Source organism: Vicugna pacos, chromosome 30 (assembly GCF_048564905.1).
Source record: "Vicugna pacos chromosome 30, VicPac4, whole genome shotgun sequence".
NCBI lineage: Eukaryota > Metazoa > Chordata > Mammalia > Artiodactyla > Camelidae > Vicugna > Vicugna pacos.
This window is the reverse complement of record NC_133016.1, coordinates 23,592,495-23,612,264: the sequence shown is the minus strand read 5'-3', so window position 1 is coordinate 23,612,264 and position 19,770 is coordinate 23,592,495. Positions and strand designations below refer to the sequence as shown.

General features: G+C 55.0%; 1 protein-coding gene across 7 annotated transcripts in view; it reads right to left on the bottom strand.

Annotated features, from left to right (window-relative positions):
- Window positions 1-3,099: 3,099 nt before the first annotated feature.
- Window positions 3,100-19,770, bottom strand: part of CTIF (cap binding complex dependent translation initiation factor) — a 282,212-nt gene continuing 265,541 nt past the window's right edge. For all 7 annotated transcript variants that reach the window (XM_072952320.1, XM_072952326.1, XM_072952323.1 and 4 more), the window contains 2 exons: window positions 5,206-5,259; window positions 3,100-3,456 (listed from right to left, as the gene is read on the bottom strand). In XM_072952320.1, coding sequence (XP_072808421.1) covers window positions 3,241-3,456; window positions 5,206-5,259 — 270 coding nt within the window. In that variant the 3' untranslated portion in view covers window positions 3,100-3,240. The remainder of the gene's footprint in view (window positions 3,457-5,205; window positions 5,260-19,770) is intronic.

Genomic DNA, 19,770 nt, shown 5'->3' with positions numbered 1-19,770 from the left:
AAAGGTGTACAGACTGGCTAAGGAAGGACGAGCAGACGAAAGTGGGTTTGGGGGTGCGCACTCCCGTGGAGGATGCTGGGTGGGGCTCCCGCCTTGTCCAGGGGGGCCTTCTTGGGGCTGCGGTCCCCGAGCTTAGGCAAAGCCACGAGGCCAGGGAGCAGGACTGTGGCGAGCAGGCCGGCTGCCTGGGAGGGAAACAGTGACTACCTGGTCTTGACGGGCAGGAGGAGAGACCGAGACAGGCTCCACACGGATGGCTGGACTTGGCCTCCTCAGTGTGCCAAGGAAGCCACCGGCGAGTGGGGAAACAGCGCAAGCCTTAGAAATGCAATACCCAGTTTAGCCTCCCATCAAATACATTCAGAGGTCAGCTTGGATACAGCCGCCCTCACTAAGCGGGGGGCCTAGCCGGGAGAGGCGGCAGGGGTCTGAGGGCACCCGCATCTGTCCCCCAGTTCCTGTCTGAGTCGTCTCCCGTGGGAAGCTGCCTCAGAGCCTCAGACTTTAGGCTTTACTGTTATTTCCTTTAAAAAAAAAATTTTTTTTTAAACGTTTTCCTTCCATGTCTGAAAAAGTAGCAGCAACCTGCATTTAGAAAAACAGCTTAAATGGTTATTCGGATTGGCCAGGAAACGCTTTCAAGCAATGGGATAAACCATATGTCTGGAGCCACGGTGACACGACACGTAATTAAAAATATATTTATATATGTATACATATTTATATCTCACTTCTTCCCGCTCTGGTCCTAACAGTCAAGGAGGGGTTAGCCCTGAGGCAAGACCACCGAGGAAGGCTGTCAGGAGGAAGGTCATTAGGCCCCCTCCCAGTGCTAGCGATGCTCCTCGCTTGGCCTTCCAGGGAGCGTCAGCCCCCCCGAGTGCATGGTGTCTGGGGCCCCTTTGTGAAGCTAGCTCTCTGAGTCCAAGGGAAGGGTGGGAGAGCCCACTCCCCTGCCTCCTCCACTGGCACCCTCACTCCTAGGCCTCTTTCTCCTTCCAGGGCCCTGCTTCGTTCTCGGTAGATGCTCACGCACACACATGCACACACACACACACGCACACAAACACAGCACGTGAGGGAAGCAGGGAACATTCCCGTCCACGTACGGCTCTCTGAGGGCTGCCAGGTAGCAGCTGCTTGCCCGGCTGGGGCTGGGCTGCCTCACTCTTCCGGACTATGATTTCCCTGGTGCGCTCTCCAAGCACACTAACATCCACCTGGCTCTTCCCTCAAGGCCTCCTGTGGTACCTCTGGTGTCCTTGGGCCCCAGGCTGAGCTAAAGGTGCAGGCCGAGATGGAAAAGGCAGGAAGGAGAAGTTGTAGAGAGCTCGGAGGAAGGGGCTGGGGAGGGGGCAGGCAGAGGCCAGGGGCAGCACAGGCCCCACGGTAGAGGCTACTGACCCGTTCCAGGTACAGCTGCGCCCCCACACCTCGTCTCCAACAGGCTCTTTTTGGGGACTGGCACAGGCTCCCATCCTGGGGCTGGCAGGCAGGTGGCAGCTGATGAGGAAACCCAGGGAGTGCCGAGGAAGCTCCTCCCCACCCCGGCTGCCTGCTTTCCCAGGCTTGAGTCAACAAAAGGAAATTTCCTCCAGCCTGACCGGACCAGGCAGCCAGGGGCCTCCAAGGTGGCCCAGGGAGGGACTGGCCTCAACAAAGGAGCACATGAGGAAGCTGCTGGGCTCTGAGGTTGCTTTCCAGGGGCTCATCGAAATGTGGGCTCCAGACTAGGGGATGGGCTGTGCAGATGCCCGAGACAACCCACAGTCAGCCCCCAGGGCCGGATCTGCACCCTCCTCTCTAGCATCAGAGAACGGTCTGCTCCCAGGACGCGGCACCCCCTGCAAGAATCCCCAGCCTTGTCTCCACCCCCCACCACCCCTGTTGCTTGCTGGGTCCCCTGACGGTCCTGCTCATGACTCAATAAATGTACCCTTTCTTGACAGCCCTGGGGCTGCAGGGCCCAGAGCCCTCCTGGGGCACAGACTGTGGCTGTGGGGGGGCTGGGCTAGGGCACCGACACAGACCACTTAGCTCAATGCTAAGTCCTGGGGAGCCAGGCAGCCCCCTCACCCCCAGTCTTCCCCCAGGGAGAGCTTGGGACTAGTCTGTGTGGAGCGGTGAAGCATCACCTAATGTTTTGGTTTTAATTTGCCAGCCTCATTCATCGCGAGGCCCCGGGCCAGGACGGGTTTAATGCTCTCCCAGTGGTGACAGTATCAGCCCTTTGAGGGAGCAAAGCCGGAATGAGAGAGCAGAGAGGTACTGGAAGCCAGGGGCTAAGGAGCACAGGGTTCCAGCGGGGACCCCTGCCGGGGCAGAAGTTTCCAATTACCCTAATTGGCTACTGGCAAGCTGTCTGTGGCTAGACTCCTTCCAGAGGGGGCCGGGTTTGATCTCTCACTAATCAGGGGGTCTTTGCGGTGCTGACTGTGTGATCACCTCGCCGGCCCTTTTCATTGAAAGAGGGGACTTCAAAGCAGCTGACTTCTGAAAAAAATAAAACAATAAAACAAAAGAGTGCAAGTAGAACCAAACTCCATCTCCTCTCCCGGCTCCTGGCTCCCTGGGCCTGAAGCTTGGGGGCTAAAGGAAGGGGATTGGGAGTTAGGAGGGTGGAGCGTGAAGGTTAGAGGAGGACGCCTCTGTCCCTGGCTCGGCCCCGTGTGGACAAAGGCCGTCAATTACAGGCGGCTGGTGGGGACCGTGCCTGCCTTTGTCCTCCCGGACATCTGCTACACGTCGCCTGCTGCCAGTTGGCGACTGCGGCTGACAGCCTGCGGGAACAATGCAAGCCCGTCTCCGACCCACTTTTTCAGCCTTCTGAGGTCTTTTCTGACCCACGCTGTACCCCGGCGTGCGGGCTGCCAAGGCCTCTGAGGAGTCACAGAGATGAACCCCTCGCACACAGCCCGGCGGGGGAAGCGTTGGATGGGAGGAGGTGGGAGGAGCGGGAGTGAGGAGGGGGAGGACCCGGCCACCATGAAGAAGAAACATGCTTCCCTTACTGGTGTGGTGTGAGCTGCCGCATGCTCGGGCTGGGGGCTCGGATTGGGGGCGCTCCTCCTAGGGATTTGATCCCTGCCCAGTCTGGCTCCAGACTGGCCGCCGGCTCTGCTCGCCTTCCTCCCCATTTCTTTCTCCCACCAGGGCCACCCCTGTCCTCCCGCCTGTCCATCTGGCCCTGTGCACCAGGGCCCCAGCTGCCCGTGGGCCGCCCGCCAGGCACCCTGGCTGTCAGGCTGTCAGTTTCTGGATGGTTCTGTTGTAGTACTGCGTGATGGGGGGCGTCAGAGGGTTCCAGCTGTTGGCGTGGAGCTCGATGACCTCCAGGAGCAGGGACCGTGTCAGCATCGACTCCGAGGGGCACAGCATCTTGTCACGGGCACTGGCCAGGAGCTCGGCCATCATCTCAGGCAACTGCTCCTCCAGCAGCCGTCCTGTGCTCTGCAGCTGCGGGCAGAGAAGTGAGGTTAGGATGTGAGTGGGGCCCCGAAAGGGCTCCAGACCCACCTTGGTTGGGGGGCTGGGGGCAGCGATGGGAAATAGCTGGGCTACTTTAGGAATGTGCAGGCCTGGGCCACGGGGGTTGGGGTGGGGGGCAGGACAGGAAGAGGAAAGGGTGGAAAGAGCTGATTTGAGAGCCCACATTTAACACCCAATATGCCGGAGGAATAAGAGGGACCAGAATATCGCCCACTGCCCAGGGCTGAAAAGAGTCTTCACCAGGAACATGCCGCTTCTCCCTTTATCCACTTGCCTCCCCTCCTACAGGAAGCCTTCCTTGACTACCACCCACAAGCTCAATGGCTGTGTGACCAGCTTCCTTCAAAGGTGATCAGGTGGCATCGTGTTAATTTTCACTTGCTAGGATGTCTCTCGGGAACAAGCTTAGTCATTATTGCCTGCATGTGTCCATGAGGAACCCGAGAGCAGGGGTGAGGTCTCCTTTTCCTCTCTTCCCTTCTCCCCTGCCCTCAATCCCACCTCCCCAGCCCAGAACTGACCCCTGCCCACACTTGTGATACAAAGGGGAGGAGAGAAACATGAACTGGGGCAGAAGGCCAGCCAGAGGGCCAGCCCCCAAGAGAGGCCCCCGCTCACCTTGAAAAGCCCCCACGGGGAGGAGGAGCCTCGATCTGGCTGAGGGTACCCTCAGCCGGCAGCCCCTGCAGCTCCTCTCCCTATGATCTGGGTCCCCGTCTCTACCCCACCCCCACCCTCAGCCCACCCATTTTTCTAGGCTCTGCCCTCGTCACAAAAGCCTCCTTAACCCCTCAGGGCCACCCTGACCTCTCTCTCTTAATTCCTCAGGGATGCATGCTCTGTATCCCTATTTACTCTGTACACTGTCCCATCCACTCTGTGTGTGCACGTGCGAGTGTGTGTGTGCGTGCGTGTGAGAGAAATCTCTGTCCCTCGCCAGACCACACGCTGTCTGAAGGCAGAGACCATGCTTTCTCCTCCTCTCCTATCTCTGGCACCTGAAGCCCCATGGAGGGGGTGACCTCACATCCCATAGATGTGAGGCTACTGTCTGGGCTCCTGGCACTCTGACACCCGAGCTCCTTGGAAGTGGCCTTGGAGGCCAGGCACAGGCCACCGGACAGGTGTGCTCATGCCCTGGTGGGGGGGGCCCTTGAAGCCCATCTCCTTACCGCCCTGCCCGCTGAATGTCCCTGGGCTGCTTCTTGAGGGCACAGCTTTGCCCCTGGGACTGGGCCAGAGACAGGTGTCTGAAGGAAGAGCCCGGAGAGCAGCAGCTGCACCTTGGGAAAAGGAGGGAGCCCTCCCAAGGGGGCTGCTTCTAAGTGGACAGTGCCAGCCTCGGGGGTTCCAGCCTCAGCATCTACCCCCAAACCCCACATCACCAAAGACAAGGGAAATATCTGGGGGTGAGGCATCACCTGGAATCTTGTAAGTCATTGGTATGGTGTGCCTGGGCAAGGGGGAGGGGGTCTGGCAGGGGGCAGAAGGAAAGTGGACGATGCCAGCACTCCATCCTTCCCTCCAGAGGACCAGCAGTTCTGTCACCTCCAGCAGAAGTCCATGTGCACTCAGGAAGCCATACCCCACAGCCCAGCTCGATACATCCTTGCCTGGGACTTGTGGACGCCTCCAACCGTCCTTCTGTCCCCATAACTGTTAAGGCGAGAGGGACACAGGGTCTGAGGGGGGAGGCGTCTGAGCCGCACTGCTTACCTCCATTGAGCAGCACAGGACGGCATCTTCCTTCACATCCTGAGATTGCAAGAGCTGTGGAAGAGAAGGGCAGAGAACTTCACTCAGCGGGGGCGGGGCGGGGGGTGGCGGGCAGAGCTCCCAGGCCCCTTAAAGCCGGGAACGAGCAAGGGGCAGGTCAGAGAGACAGCCCGTGAAGGTCGGAGGGCCGCAGGAACCCTGCACGAGGAAGCAGTGATGTCTTGGATGGGATCTGAGCAGCTGGAGGATCTCTGTGGTCACGGAGAATGGGCACCCTGGCCAGGTCAGAAGGCGGCGACTACAGGCCATGGCAGAGTGAGGCTGCAGGTGGGTTTGAAGGCGGCAGCAAGTATGCTGGGATCATCGGCTGTGAACAGCTGGCCAGCAAACATGAAATGAGTGTAAAGACCCTGATTACTGAGAGGGGCTCAGCCCTGGTCTCAGTGCTCCTGGGCCCTGGCTGCAGCGAGGACTTCCAGAGATCAAAGCACTCTTCTCCACGGGCCCAGCTTTGTGAGCCTGCAAAACCATGGCTGCGTTGACATACCCAGAGGCCGAAACTGCTTCCTGACCAAGGCCAGGGCCAGGCTGCTCAGTGCTGGGGCTGGGCACCCCTGCCCAGGCTTCCCACCTTGTCTCATTTCATTCTCTCAATCTCTCTCTCCATCTTTTTTTTTTAAGTGAGGGGCTGTGTGTAAATTAGGTCTATTAATTAATTTATTTTAATGGAGGTACTGGGGATTGAACCCAGGACCTCGTGAATGCTAAGCCTGTACCCTACCTACTACTGAGCTATATCCTCCCCGCCCCACCTCTTTTAAAATGAGATATAATTCACGTAACATCAAGTTCACCCATTTTCAGCATGCAGTTCAGTGACGTTTAGTAGATTCACAAGGTTGTGCAACCATCACCACTACTTCTAGAACATTTTCATGGCCCCCCAAAGAAACCCATATCCATTAGCAGTCAGTCCCCTTTCCCCACCCCCTGACAACCCCCACTGCCCTTAAGCTCTATAAATTTAATCCATTTTGAACATTTTATCCAATGGAATCATATACCACGTGGTCTTCTGTGAATGGCTTCTTCCACTTAACATCCTGTTTTGGAAGTCCACCCATGTTGTAGCATGAATCAGTTCTTCGCTGCTTTTCATGGAAGAATGACATTCCGCTGTGTGACAACGCAGCTATGAACATTTGTGTATGAGTTTTTACATGGACACAAGTTTTCCCCTCTCTGAGTACACACCTAGGAGTGGCATTGCTGGGTCACGGGGTGACACCACGCTGAACTTTTTGAGGGCCTGACAAAGTGTTTTCTACAGTGGCTGCACCATTTTCCATTCCCTCTGGCAGTGTCTGAGGGTTCTGATTTTTCCACTTCCTCACCAATATTTGTTACTTTCTGCCTTTTTCCCCCAAGTTTTTCTTGAACCCCCAGTAAAAATTCTCTACAGGCACAGCTTCAGAGAAACTCGACCATCCTGTTCCCCACAAACCCCACCGACCACATCTTCTCCTGGTCCTTTGCTGCTGATGCTTCTTCTCCCAACCCCAAAATACATCTCAGTTCTGTCTCTACCCCATCCCCTGCCAAGCTGACCATCACGTCCATCAGATCACCCGCTCCAAGTAATTTTTCTGTCTGCTGGAGCTCTCCGTCTCAGCCCTCCACACTTGTCCAAACTTCAAGGCCCAGCTTTCCTTGGAGACTTCTGGATCACCCCTGGCCCACGGTGCCCCTGCTGCCTTTCACTCCCAAGCACCCCCTGGCTGTCCCGCCGCTCGGCATCCCACGCAAGTGGGAAGACAGTTTCCAGCGTGAACTGCGGCTTCCTGAAGGCAGGGCGGTGCGGCATTTATCTCTGCTGCCCTTTAACACCCAGCACGGCCCTGCCAGCAGCAGGGATTTGCTAAATGTGGGTCGATATGATTTATGCATTGTTTTTGTTTTTTGTTTTAAAGGAAGGGTGGAGGATAAGAAGAGAGCACAAGAGGAAGGCATTTTCAGGGTCAGCTTCCTCTCCCACTGACGGAGAACTGGAGTCAAGGTTTCTGACCTGAGCGTGACGTGTTCAAGGAGAGGTGAACCCACATACAACCCCAGGGACTGTTCCCCCTGCAGCCTTGAAATCCAAATTCCGCACACCCTCCTTACCTGTCCCCTTCTGTCACCATGCATCCACCCCCAGCCCAGGCCTCCCCCAGCAGGAGCCACAAGTAGTCCCTTTCATGGGGGCTGAAGATGCATTTACTCAGTGTCAAAAGAGTCCAGGGGACAGGTCACTGTGGGCTGCACTGACCAGAGACATTCTCAGGGACCAGATCCCCTTCCTCTGTACATCTGTCAGAATCCAGCCAATGTGGAGAGAAGAGAAGCCTCCTACACTGTTGGTGGGAATGTAATTTGGAGCAGCCACTATGGAAAACAGTATGGAGATTCCTTAGAAAACTAAAAATAGACTTAATTACCATATGATCCAGCAGTCCCACTCCTGGGCATATATCTGGAGGAAACTCTAATTTGAAAATACCATGCACCCCAATGTTCAAAGCAGCACTATTTGCAACAGCCAAGACACGTAAGCAACCTAAATGTCCATCGACAGATGACTGGATAAAGAAGCTGTGGTGTATATTTACAATGGAATACTACTCAGCCATAAAAAGAGTGAGATAATGCCATTTGCAACAAGATGGATGGATCTAGAGATTAACATACTAAGTGAAGTAAGTCAGACAAAGACAAATATCGTATGATGTCACTTATATGTGGAATCTAAAAGAAAGACACAAACGAACTTATTTACAAAACAGAAACAGTCTCACAGACATAGAAAACAAACTTACGGTTACCAAAGGGGGAAGGTGGGGAGGGATAAGTTGGGAGTTTGGTACTATATATATAATAGATATATATAAAATACTATATATACATATAGTACTATATATGAAATAGATAACAAGGTCCTACTGTATAGCTCAGGGAACTATATTCAATATCCTGTAGGAAACCATAACGCAAAAGAATATGAAAAAGAATATGTGTGTGTGTGTGTATGTGTGTATACATATAACTGAATCACTAGGCTGTATACCAGAAACTACCACCACATTGTAAATCAACTGTACTTCAATTAAAAAAAGAAGAACTGGGCCGAATACTGGTCTCACAGCAGACATGCAGAAAAGAAATCATTTGGGGATAAAGGAGCAGAGGTTGGCCTTGAGCTGCTCAATGATGAGCTGGCGGAGAGCAGGGGACAATCCAGGGAAGGTGACGTCGCCGGCAACGCAGTGCCAGGTGTGGGTGTGCACGCTCTGCCCACCAACACACTTCTGCCTCCGAGCCTTTGGGCGCTTGTCACTGGGGAGTTCTCAGCCACCATGGGGTCTGCAGACTTTCCTTCCTCACTGTAATTCAGGGCTCTGCTCCAACATCACCCCATACACCATGGCTTCCCGTGCAGCCCGCGTGTAAATGATCCCACCGTTCAGCTCCTGGCTCACCCCTCTCCATAGCATCTCTCACCCCTGATATATGATCTACCTGTTTGTCTGTTGTCTGTCTCCCAGGCTAGAAGGCAAGGTCCAGGAGGGCAGGGCCTCTGTTCTGGCCGGGGCTCTCCCCGGCGCCCTGCACCACACCTGGCGCACAGCAAGCACCAGGAAGTATTTAATAAATATGCCTTGAGCAGCTGGGAGAAGACCCACCCAGCTGGGAGAGTCTGCAAGTGGGGAGGGCCTCGCCCCAGAAGGCAGCCCCTCGCCAGCTCAGCCTCCTGCACGCACTTGAAAAGGCGAGAGTGAGCAAGCCGTGGATATCACTGCCCCCTCTCCCGCCACAGCCTGCCAGAGTGTGCATGGTGCAAAATCATAATCGATGTGCCTGCAAACGTGCAGTGCTTGTGGAAACAGCAGTTGGTATAACTCTCTAGGTGGCAACTTGGTGATAACTATCAAGCCCCTCTGACCCAGTGAGACCACTTCCGGGAATTTATACTCCCCATGCCCGCTGCCCCCCACCCTCCCTCACAAGCACCATGACACGGATGCGAGGTTTTTGCTGCACTATTGCAAATAGCTTGGACGGCCACCAACAGGACACTAGTTAAATAATGAGGATCTGTCCGCACAGAGGAATACACTGCAGCACGCAGCTGCCCCTCCCCTCCACACCTGTGTCGGCTCTGGAGTCCTTTTGCCTCCCAGGGCTGCAGACCCTCAAAGAGGGCCAAGGGAAACTTCTACTGAGTCAGTGTCTGGAGGGGTCCTGGAGGACATATAAGGAAGGGCCTCCCTCATCTAGAAAACCCAGCGGGCCAAAGTAAAGACCAGGAAGCAGGTTCTGGAAAAAGCTCGGGGGAGGTGACTCACTTTGCAGCTGGCATACCCGAGTCACGTGCTGCAGCATCCAACCCAGGGTGCTCTGGGAGGGGCTGGTTCCAGGCCTCGGAGGGTCCCGTGACTGTCTGGGATAGCACGGAGATGGGGGCAAGGTGGGCCTAGCCCCATTTACTCGGCAGGAAACATGGGGACTGATATTAAGAGAACTCTGTAAGATTTGCTGGAACTTCTTTCTGACGGTGACTTTGTTCCCGCGTAGGTTTCCCATAGTACTTAGCAGGAAGAAAATCCTTAAAATAAAAATGGTTGGTAGAAATCTCAAGAAGGGGGGAAAGTGGGGTACCTGGTGGGAAGGGAGCTCCTAGGGCCGGAGTGGGTAGTGGCAGCTGGTGGGGAAGAGGGGAGCAGGCAGAATCGGGAGCTCGCGGGAAGGAAGAAGGGAGTCCTCCCTGGATGCACCTCGCGTGGCGGCTGACACATAGTAGGTGCTCAGTGATGCCTGTCACGGTGACTTGAGAGGAACCTGGGGTCATGTTCTGGCCTAAGATCAGCTTCTCCGGGGATCCGAGGCTTAGGGACAAGTGAGGTAACCTGATGACCAGCAACATGAAAAGCCAGGGATGTCACGAGCACTAGCAGCTCTGAAATGTGGCTGATTCTCCCTCCGAGGGGCCCTCCGACTTCTGTCTGGAAAGGCTCGTGGGGCCTCCGTATTCCTGCCAGCAGAGCGCTTGGCCGGGATTAGCAAGTGTCTCTTCTTTGCTTCTACAGCCCGAGGCCCACCTGCCCTCCACCTGCTCCCGGGTGACGGCTCAGAACGGCAGAGCAGGTCCAGGGCTCTCTGTCCTTTCTTTCCTCCTTGCATCTTTGTGGCTGGACGACATCCTCCCCTGTCCAGGCCTGCTTGCTCCCTGGGGGCCCTGGATCCTGGCTACCAGGGCAGGGGACAGGCTTGGCGGGGGTGGGGGTGCTCTTAAGCAGAGCTACGGGCAAGCTTTCACCCCAGAGCCTCCCTCCAGCCTTATCTTTCACTCGGCTGTTTGGGAAAGTCTGCGTTAAGCCAAGAATCACATCGTGTGATAGGCCCTCTCGCCAATGGCCTGCTGAGTTTTCTCAAGGAAGTGGGGGAGGACGGGAGGCTTCATTGTACTTTTCCCTCGCAGTTGCTGGGATGCAGAGCTCCGGAAGGGAATGGGTGCTGGAGACCACATCCCGCTCTCCCCACAGACGCTGTCTTGGCCTGTCTCCACTGCCAGCTTTTGAGGACAGACCTTCGGAGCCTTAGAGCAGAGAGAGCACCCCTCAGCCTTTGAGGACCCTGCTGCTCCTCGTGCTGTAGCAGGAGGCTTGACACAACTCTACAGGGCTCCTTCCCCGGAACCCTGTTCAGGGTCCCTGTTAGAAGCTCCCGTGCCTCCCGTGACCAGTGGCTTCCCAGGAATCCGTCTTTGACTTGCTCTTTGAGGGCAGTGTCCCAAGGGCAAGATCTTTCCACTGTCTTCTGTCTGGGCCCAGACTTCCCTGTTTTGTGTTCCATTTCTTCAGGACTCTGCTTTCCTAGAGGACAGCCAGTTGCTGGATAAATGAATCCCTGCTGGTAGGCCAAGGGGGACCGGTTCTGTGGTTTATGTGTGTTCTGCTTGGGATCTTCTGGAGACGAGGCTTTACTCAACTCAAAGATGGGTGTCAAAAGGTAGTGGCAACCTGAACAGACCTTTGTCCACCCACATTCACAACAGCATTATTCACAGTAGGTGAGAGGTGGAGGCAACTCAAGTGTCCATCAATGAATGAATGGACCAGCTAAATGTGGTCCATGCATAGGATGGACTGTTACCCAGCCTTAAAAAGGAAGGAAATCCTGTCCCATGCTGCGACGTGGATGAACCTTGACGACATTATATTGAGTGAAATAAGCCAGTCACAAAAGGACAAATATTGTACGATCCCACTTGTATGAGGGACCTGGAAAAAATTCACAGAGACAGAAAGTACAATGGTGGTTGCCAGAGGCTGGGAAGAGTAATGGGAGTTAGTATTTAATGGGTACAGAGTTTCAGTTTTGCAAGGTGAAAAAACTCTGGAGAAAGATGGTGGTGATGGTTGCGAATGTACTTAATGCCACTGAACTGTACATTTAAAAATGGTTAAAATGATCAATTTTATGTTTTTTCCCCCGTTTTCTTCTTTTCCTTCTTCTTCTTCTTCTTCTTTTTTAATGGAGGTACTGGGGATTGAACCCAGGACCTCTTGCATGCTAAGCATGTGCTCTACAACTGAGCTATTACCCCCGTACCACCTCATTTTTTTTTAACCATAATTAAAAAATGATTTAAAAGCAGTGGCAGGAGGAGGCACTCTCTGGTGGGCAGGCCCTTCTCTGCCTGGACAGGACTGTCCCTCTCCCCTGCTATTGCTCATTGGAAGAAAAGCTGTATCGACGGAGAAGGCAGGGCAGCCAACCGGGGGGTTGAAGGCCCTGTGGTGGGGGAGTTGAGGAGGAGCAGCCCACTCATCAAAGTCTCTGGCAGAGAAAGGGCTGTGGGCGGGCCGGGGCAGGCAAACCACCCGCACCCTCCAACAGCGAAATGTGTTTCTTGGACGAGAATCCAAGGCAATTGTGCGAGCCCACACAGTGTTTGTTAGGAAGCTAATGCATTCCTGTCCTATTGTCTCTGCCGGAGACTTGTTGTGGGCACACCCATCATATCCTCCCTCGGGGAGAGGCCAAGGTGCTCGGAGTCAGGCTGTGGGAGGCCCGACAGCAACGAGGGAGAAAGGCAGCCTGGTGGGAGCACCTTAGAGTCCCTGGGGGGAAGGTCCCCAGGGCCGGGGCACGCTGTCCAAGGCTTGCCGAGGGTGTAGCCGAGCTGGTCGCTTGGGATGCCGCCCCGCAGGGAGGGAAAGAGGGCGCTGGTGGAAGGACCAGTGGGGCTGCCTTTCCTGTGTGGGAGGGGAGCAAGCGCTGGAGATCACAGCTTCTTCCAGCCTGCCTGACCACCTCAGCTCACCAACAGCATGGTTTCAGTCTTAGTGGAACAAACCCAAGCAACCTAATGCAGCCACAGGAAAGGCTCAGCTCAGACTCTGCCTGCAGGAGCTCCCTCCCTTGGAGGTAGTCTACGGTGGGCTGGGAGCAGAAGCAAAGGCACAAAAGTGAGATTTCGGAGCACGTGTGATGGGCTGGGTGGCTGGGGGGAACAAACCCAGAGCTCTGATTGGCTGGGCTTATAGAAGGGCAGTGGCAGGGCACGCTGCGAGAGCAAAAGTCTCAGGAAGAGGAGAGAGAGAAAAAGAAGAGGCGACAGGGGGACGTGGGGGGTCTCCAGTGGCCTAGGAAGCCACAGTGATGGGCACAAGTATAGACAGTGGAGAGACAGGGGAGAGGAGGAGAATGAGGCGGAGCCAGAGGAGATGGCCCTGACACGTGGCACGTGGTCTAGACTGGTGGCCGGGTTGAGAAGATGCACAGGGCCACTTGCATCTCAGGTTTGAGTCGGGGTCCCTCCACCCCGTGGGTCTCTCTGGTGGGCCTGGACCAGCTTCTACAGCTGAGTCTAGAGGACAGTTCCTGTTAACGACCTTGAATCATCAAGAAGAGGGTCAATGATGTTTGGGTCTCTTCAGGAAGGCAGGGAAGTAGACAACCTGGCCACAGAAGGCTGTCTTCAAAAGCACGCTGCGGGTTTGGAGTCAGAAGACCTGCTACTCGCTAGTAGCCCTGGTCATGTCACCTAGTCACTCTGCACCTCAGTTTCCTCACTTGAGAATGGGGATCATACTTGCCTAGAATTGTTCTGAGAGTCAGTTGAGATAATGTATGTGAAAGAGTTTTGCAAAGTGCAACGCTCAAATGCAAGGTGTTATATCTTTATAAACACATATCTTTTCTGGAGCTCTTGACCCACTTTGTATGTACCACCACACTGATTCTCGTGACACTCCAACAGGGACAGGGAAAGGCCACAGGCGTTACTGTCTCTACTCAATAGATGGAGAAACCAAGCCTCAGTAGTTCAGTGGCTTCATGAGCCAGACAGCAAGTCTGAGGAGAACCAGAAGGTGCTTAGAAGTCCTGGGTCAGCATCCTCTTTCTTGGGGACTTACTGTAATTTCTCCCATATTACGTAATTCTTATTTTGCTTCTTGGAGCTCACTTTTGTTGACTGGTGATGATAATCAGTCTGGGCCTTCACAAAATTGAATTGATTTCACCTATTCTTTGACTGCACTGGCCACCATCTATCCATCTATGCATCTGTCCTTCTACCAAAGCATCCATTTAGCCATCCATTCTTTTATCCACCCACACATCATGTACCCAACCTTATATTCACCCACCCATCTTCTCCTCTATCTACCCATCAACCCTCTCACCCACTCATCAGTCCATCCATTCATCCTTTTGGTAACATTTATGGAACATCTACCACGTGTAAGTACTGTGTAAGTATAGGGCTAACAAGAATAAGACCTGTAACTTACAGTCCAGTAGGGGGAAATAGAGAGGTTGGGCAAGGTATATGGGGTTGGAGCAGGGGATGGAATGGTGGTGGTGAAGAACACGCCTGCCATATGGTATAAGCAGCAGCATGTGGCATATGCACAAAAGCAAAAACCGATATGAACTAGTGGGGTGCACTGGGGAGTAACAAGTATTTCAAGAAGCTAAAATATATGGTGCCGTTGTATGAAAACGAATAATATGTATGTATATACAAGACTGGGACATTGTACTGTACACCAGATATTGACACATTGTAATTGACTGTACTTCAATTTAAAAAAGAAAAATAAATATAAATAAAATAAAATACATGGTGCTGGGCAGAAAGAATAGATGATGACACAGACAGCAAGGGCCACATCCTAAAGGGCTCTAAGTGCCATGCTACTGGCTTTGGATCTTATCCTAAGGGACTGGAGAGCCCCTGGAAAGAACTTCAGCTGGAGAGTAGGAAGATATTGTTTGCAGCGTGGAGAGTAGACTGCAGCTGGTAGGGTGGTGGTGGAACTGGAGGCAGGGAGACCAGTAAGAAACCATGATGGCTTGAGTGAAGGCAGGAACAATGGGAGGAGATACGTTTAGGAGGCAGAAGGAAGGGTGAGGAAAAGGACAATGGAGAAGATGGATAACCCCCAGGTTTGGGGCTTGGGGCTTGGTCAACTGAATAAACTGTGGTGCCACCAATGATACTAGAAAGGCTTCCTGAGTTGGTTTTGGAAAAAGTGGTTGAGTTCAGTGTTAGAAGTATTGAGTCCATGGTCCTTGGGGATGATCAGGGAAGATGCCTAGTGGGAAATGGGCTCTCTGTGATTATCAGTGCTCTGGTGTGAGTCAAGACCATACGTGTGAGATGACCTGGGGAAAGACATGGAATAAGAAGAGAAGAGGGTACGGGCTCCAAACCCGGAGACAGCAACATCGAGAGGGTGGAAGAGGAGGAGGAATCCCCAAAGGAGGAAGAGGGTGGTCAGACAGCTAAGCAGAGCAGGAAAGTGGTGTTGTGGAAGCCAAGAGAGTGCTAAGAAGTAAAGGTCACGTCTTATTGACAAGGTCAGCAGTGTCAAATGCTCAGAGAGGTCAAGTCAGATGAACAGTGACCAGGGCCCCCTGGATTTGGTGATTAGGAGAGCACAGGTGACCTTTGTCATGATGACTTCCTGCAGGGAGAAGGGTAGGTGGGAGCCGGGGTAACGTGAGGCTGGAGAAGGAGAGCAAGGTGAGGAAGTGGAGACATAAAGAGTGGACCATTTCTTTCTTTTTCTTTGGGGGCTTCTGTTCTTTCTTCTCTGTCTCTCACTCTCCTTTCCTCCCTCTCTCTTTTTTTCCTGTTTTGTTTTGAACTTGCTCATGGAAGGGAAGAAGGGTGGGATGCTAGGACGACGAGACTGGCATGGGGTCGAGGAGAATGGTTGGTACGGGGGTGGGGGATGAGCAGAGGGAGACATGAGCATGTAGAAAGCAGGACAGAAGGGGTGATGAAAGGAGAGGATCCATGCAGAGATGCGCCTCAGAGAGAGGGGCCACCCTTTCTCTGAAATGGGCAAGAGGTGCCAGGGCTGCTGTGGACGCAGGCCCATGTGTAAATGCTCATGCTGCCCACCTGTCTGGGAAAGCAGGATGCTGTTTTATGTTCATCACTTACCATTGCTCTGTGCCTGCCTGCATTTCAGACATCCCACGATTGGGGAATTTGCCCCCAATGCCACTTTTCCACTAGCCTAAAAGAAGCCCCAGCATGGCAGCTATGGTCAGATGTCAAGGAAATTCATGGTTCTGAACTGGACTTCAGTCCAAGCTTGTGCCTTGTGGTCTGGCCGTCAGCCCCCCTAACTAAGAAAGGCAGGCGGGCAGGCACCCTAAGTGCAGACGAGGCGCCCTGGAGGGAATAATTAGCCTCCTTCCTGCAGAGCTTGCAAACCACCCGTGCAAAGTGGCCACAGGAAATGTCACATGGGGGACCGCTTCATTCCACAGCCAGCCCCAGGGGGTGGAAGCATAATCTGGGGCTCAGAGCAGACACTGAGTCTTTCTGCAGACACCAGAGCCAGAGGTGGGGCCATGGCTCCAGTGGCTCCTCTTGGGGGCCAAGCCCTGGCCAGCGGCCTGGAAAGGAGGTGAGTTCTGCTCACAGAGTCCCTGCAGGCACGAGTTCCCAGGGCCTTGTGTCGGTCGGGGTTTGAAACACCAAGGACGTCGGCCATGACTGCTACCAACGCCTCCCAGCTTCTCCCTTAACGTCCTTGTCCTTCCCTTTAGAAGCCCTGCCTGTCTTCTGTATTCACTGCCCTGATGCCCGTGGATCTCTCCTAAAGAGGGAGCACAAAACGCCCAAGGAAGCGCCGGGGTTTTACCTTCCAAGAGGGGGTCTCCTGAGGGCTGAACGACACCTTCTGGGTCCTCAGTCAGCACCTGATTTACGCGTTTGGAGTGCTTACTCTAGACGCATTTTAAAATCCATTTTATCCTTACACCAGTTTACCTGAGTTAAATGCCACTGTAATCATCTTCATTTTACAGCTGCGGAAACTGAGGCACAGAGAGTGAAGTGTGGACACGAGCACACGGGTAATGCAAAGCCGCACTGGCGCCCAGGTCTGGTCTGCTTCCAAAGTCAAAGGCCATAACCACTGCCCCACGAGTAAGTCCCACACAAATAAGGCTACTGGGGAAAGGTCAGCAGAAGGTGGGGTGACCACACACCCCAGTTTGCCTGGGATGGTTCCAGTGTTCACCCCAAACAATTAGTGACAGGATTTGTTTCACTTTCAGAAGTGCTCTGACTTGGACGCTGCATCATAACAGTCATCTAGACAAGGGAAGGGGCACTGAAGGGCTGGGACCCCCCCTGTCCCCATCACTACTGGACCGGTCAGTACACCCCTGGCCTATCCCACCTGCTGCCCCAGTGTCCCTGCCCATCTCTGAAGGGTTCGGTGGGCGGGGTGGGAAGGAGGGCTCTGAAGGTGACAAAGCAGGCCTGCTCCCAGCGAGAGGTGGTTATCACTGCAAGAGATCAGGACACCTGCCCCTAGGTCCTCACCTGGCCTCCCCTGGGCCTGCCAGGGTGAACTGCTCCCCAAGGATGGGACCCGGAATGGGATGGGACTGTGGTAACAGGCACACCGTCCAGCGCTCGAGTGGTGGGGCCCTGGGAGAGCGGCTGAAGGAGAGGCAGATGGAAAAGCAGTTGTTCGCTCAGCTTCCTCCCGGGCAGCCTGGCCAGGAGCGCCTGGCCCGGAGGCCCTGGGTGGCACCTGGGACCACCGCCCCCCTGACAGCACCCTCTGGACGCCCCTCTGAAGGAGGAATGACTGCATTTCGTGCGACTCAGCATCTCATGGCTCCCTGAGACAAGGGTAGGGGATTGGGCTGGCTGGGGGCCAAGCCTCAGGCCCAGGGCAGTGGGCAGACACCCCTCACTGGGCCAGCCTCTGAACTCAGAAGTCTCTCCTGGTGCCCACGAGGCTGGGACCCCCAGCCGGCACCAGGAGAGGGCAGGGAAGGGGGGCCCAGGCTGCCATCCGTTCTTAGCAGGGCCTCCCTAGTCCCTGGCCCCCTCCCTTGGCTCCTTGCCCCCCGCGCCCCAACCTCCACCCACCTGAGGCCTGGACTTGACCTTGCTGGCTTTATGGGGGAGGGTGTGATAAGCGCCTTGGTGGGGGGAACTAGCTGCCTGCAAAGGCATTTTCCGCTCTCTAAAGTAAACAATCAAACAGGAAATTAATCGAGAAACCCACATCAACGGAAGGTTCAGGTTGTGATTTTCACAGCCCCAGAGCCAGGAAATTCAAAGTTATAGTTCCCATAGCAACTCGCCTGTAGGATCGGCTGCAGCCGCTGGGCTGGAACGAGACCTTGAGGGGTCAACTGGGCCAGCCCCCTGCCTCCAGGAAGCGCGGCCCAACAGCAAGCCTGAATGTGCCGGCACAGACCGTCCTTCTGAGGTGCAGCAGTGAGCCCCGGACAGACGGACAGACGTAGGAGCTGCAAAGCCTGGGCCCTACTTTCTGTCCTCTCAGTGACGAGCCGTCCCGGGGCTTCAGTTCTCTACATTCCCGTAGTCCAGCGGTTATTCCTGCACCCCTGTGTTCTATGAACCGGGAATAACACTCATGCCTGCAAGACGCTCAAGTGAGGGGCCGTGCGACGCACGCTTATCCTTACTCACGTCTCCCCATCTTGCTCTACCCAGTCCCGTAACGGCCTCCCCAACTCCATCCCAATGGTCCCCGAACCTTGAGACAGGCTTTTGTCCCCCCACCCCCACCCCGAGTGGTTTTTCCTCCAAGAAGCATCTCAGTCAATTGACAGGGCCAAGAGTTTCCAGGCAACTTCCAAGGTGGTTCCATTTTCCGGACGTCCTTGTCTCTTCCACCTGCCCCTCCGCCCCTTCTGGACCACATATATAATAATATTAGCTCAACGAACGCTTCCCGGACTGATAACCTGGTGGCCTGAATGCAACCAGAGGCAAGTCCTCCCCTTTCAGGCCTGGGGCCGGTGAGGGGCTGTGTGTCTTGGGTGGGGTTTTCTTTTGTGTGTGACTAGTGAGGAGTCCTGCCTGGCAGGAAAAGAGATAAGGGCGTTGCAGCTCAACTGAGAAGGAAACAGCCTGGAATCCTTCCCCGAGAGTCGCCCTGCCCTCCCACCCGAGATGGCCATGATACCTGGCTGGCCTTATCAGCGTGGTTCTGCAGCCCAGGCCCGGGGACCCTGGAGATACCGTGGCCCGAGGCAGGAGCCAGCACTCCCGGGCACCGGGCCTGTGGCAGAGGGTGCCCGGCCTGCCCGCCCACCCGCCAGCCGGGCCCTGGAGCCAGCGCCGTGAATTGAGCAAAGCAGTGGAAAGAGAAGTGGCGCCTGCTGGAAAGCAGACAGAGCGGCTCCTGGATTTCCTAACAGGCCCAGCCACATGCCAGGGCCGATGGGCCAGCTCAGAGCGCCTGCCCGGCCTCGCTTGCGAAACAGTCTTTTCCTTCCCTGGGTGAGCTTTCATGGGTGGCCAAGCCGCTGTCCAGCCACCCAGGTCCCCGAGCGAGGCCTCCCTCTCACATCCCAGCGCTTCCCGCCCTCTCCCGAGTTTAAACCCATCAGAGCATGGTGGGCCCCTCCGGAAGATGGGATGCCTCCTGGGGGTGCAAGATGTTTCCTTGCATGAAGCCAGACAAAGAAATTTAATCAGAAAGAAGAAGTGATAGACAGAGCGGGCTGTTTCTCTGCAGTCTCAGAGGGAACCAGGAGGGGTGCTCTGCCACAGAGGGTGACCCACTGGCTTCAGAGGAAAGGCCTCCCTGTGCACAGAGTCTGGGGCCGCTCCAGCCCGGCGGGCCCAGCCCTGCTCACTGATGGACACATGGTGATTGGAAGGGCCGTGCCAACCCACCTTTTTTTGAGCCTGGGAAGAAGCTTCTCAGAAGGTTCTTCATGGTATGCCGAGTTAACCAGGTGTCCCTCCTGCCTACTCCAGACTTTGCAGGGTGTGTGAGGAGGGGAGGGCACAAGTAACGAGCCAGGGGCCTCGAGGAGATGGGGGAGGGGCACACTGGCCTCTCCCTCTGCCCCCATGCACGGAATGTTGAAGGAGCCTTTGCTCAGACCACGGCCTCTTCGGCCGCATCATCCTGGCCTGCTTTATGAAGAATAAATGCCTGCCGCTGCTTGGCTACCAGGCCAAGGTGCCGGCCTTCCCTGGGTCTGGGTCTGCTT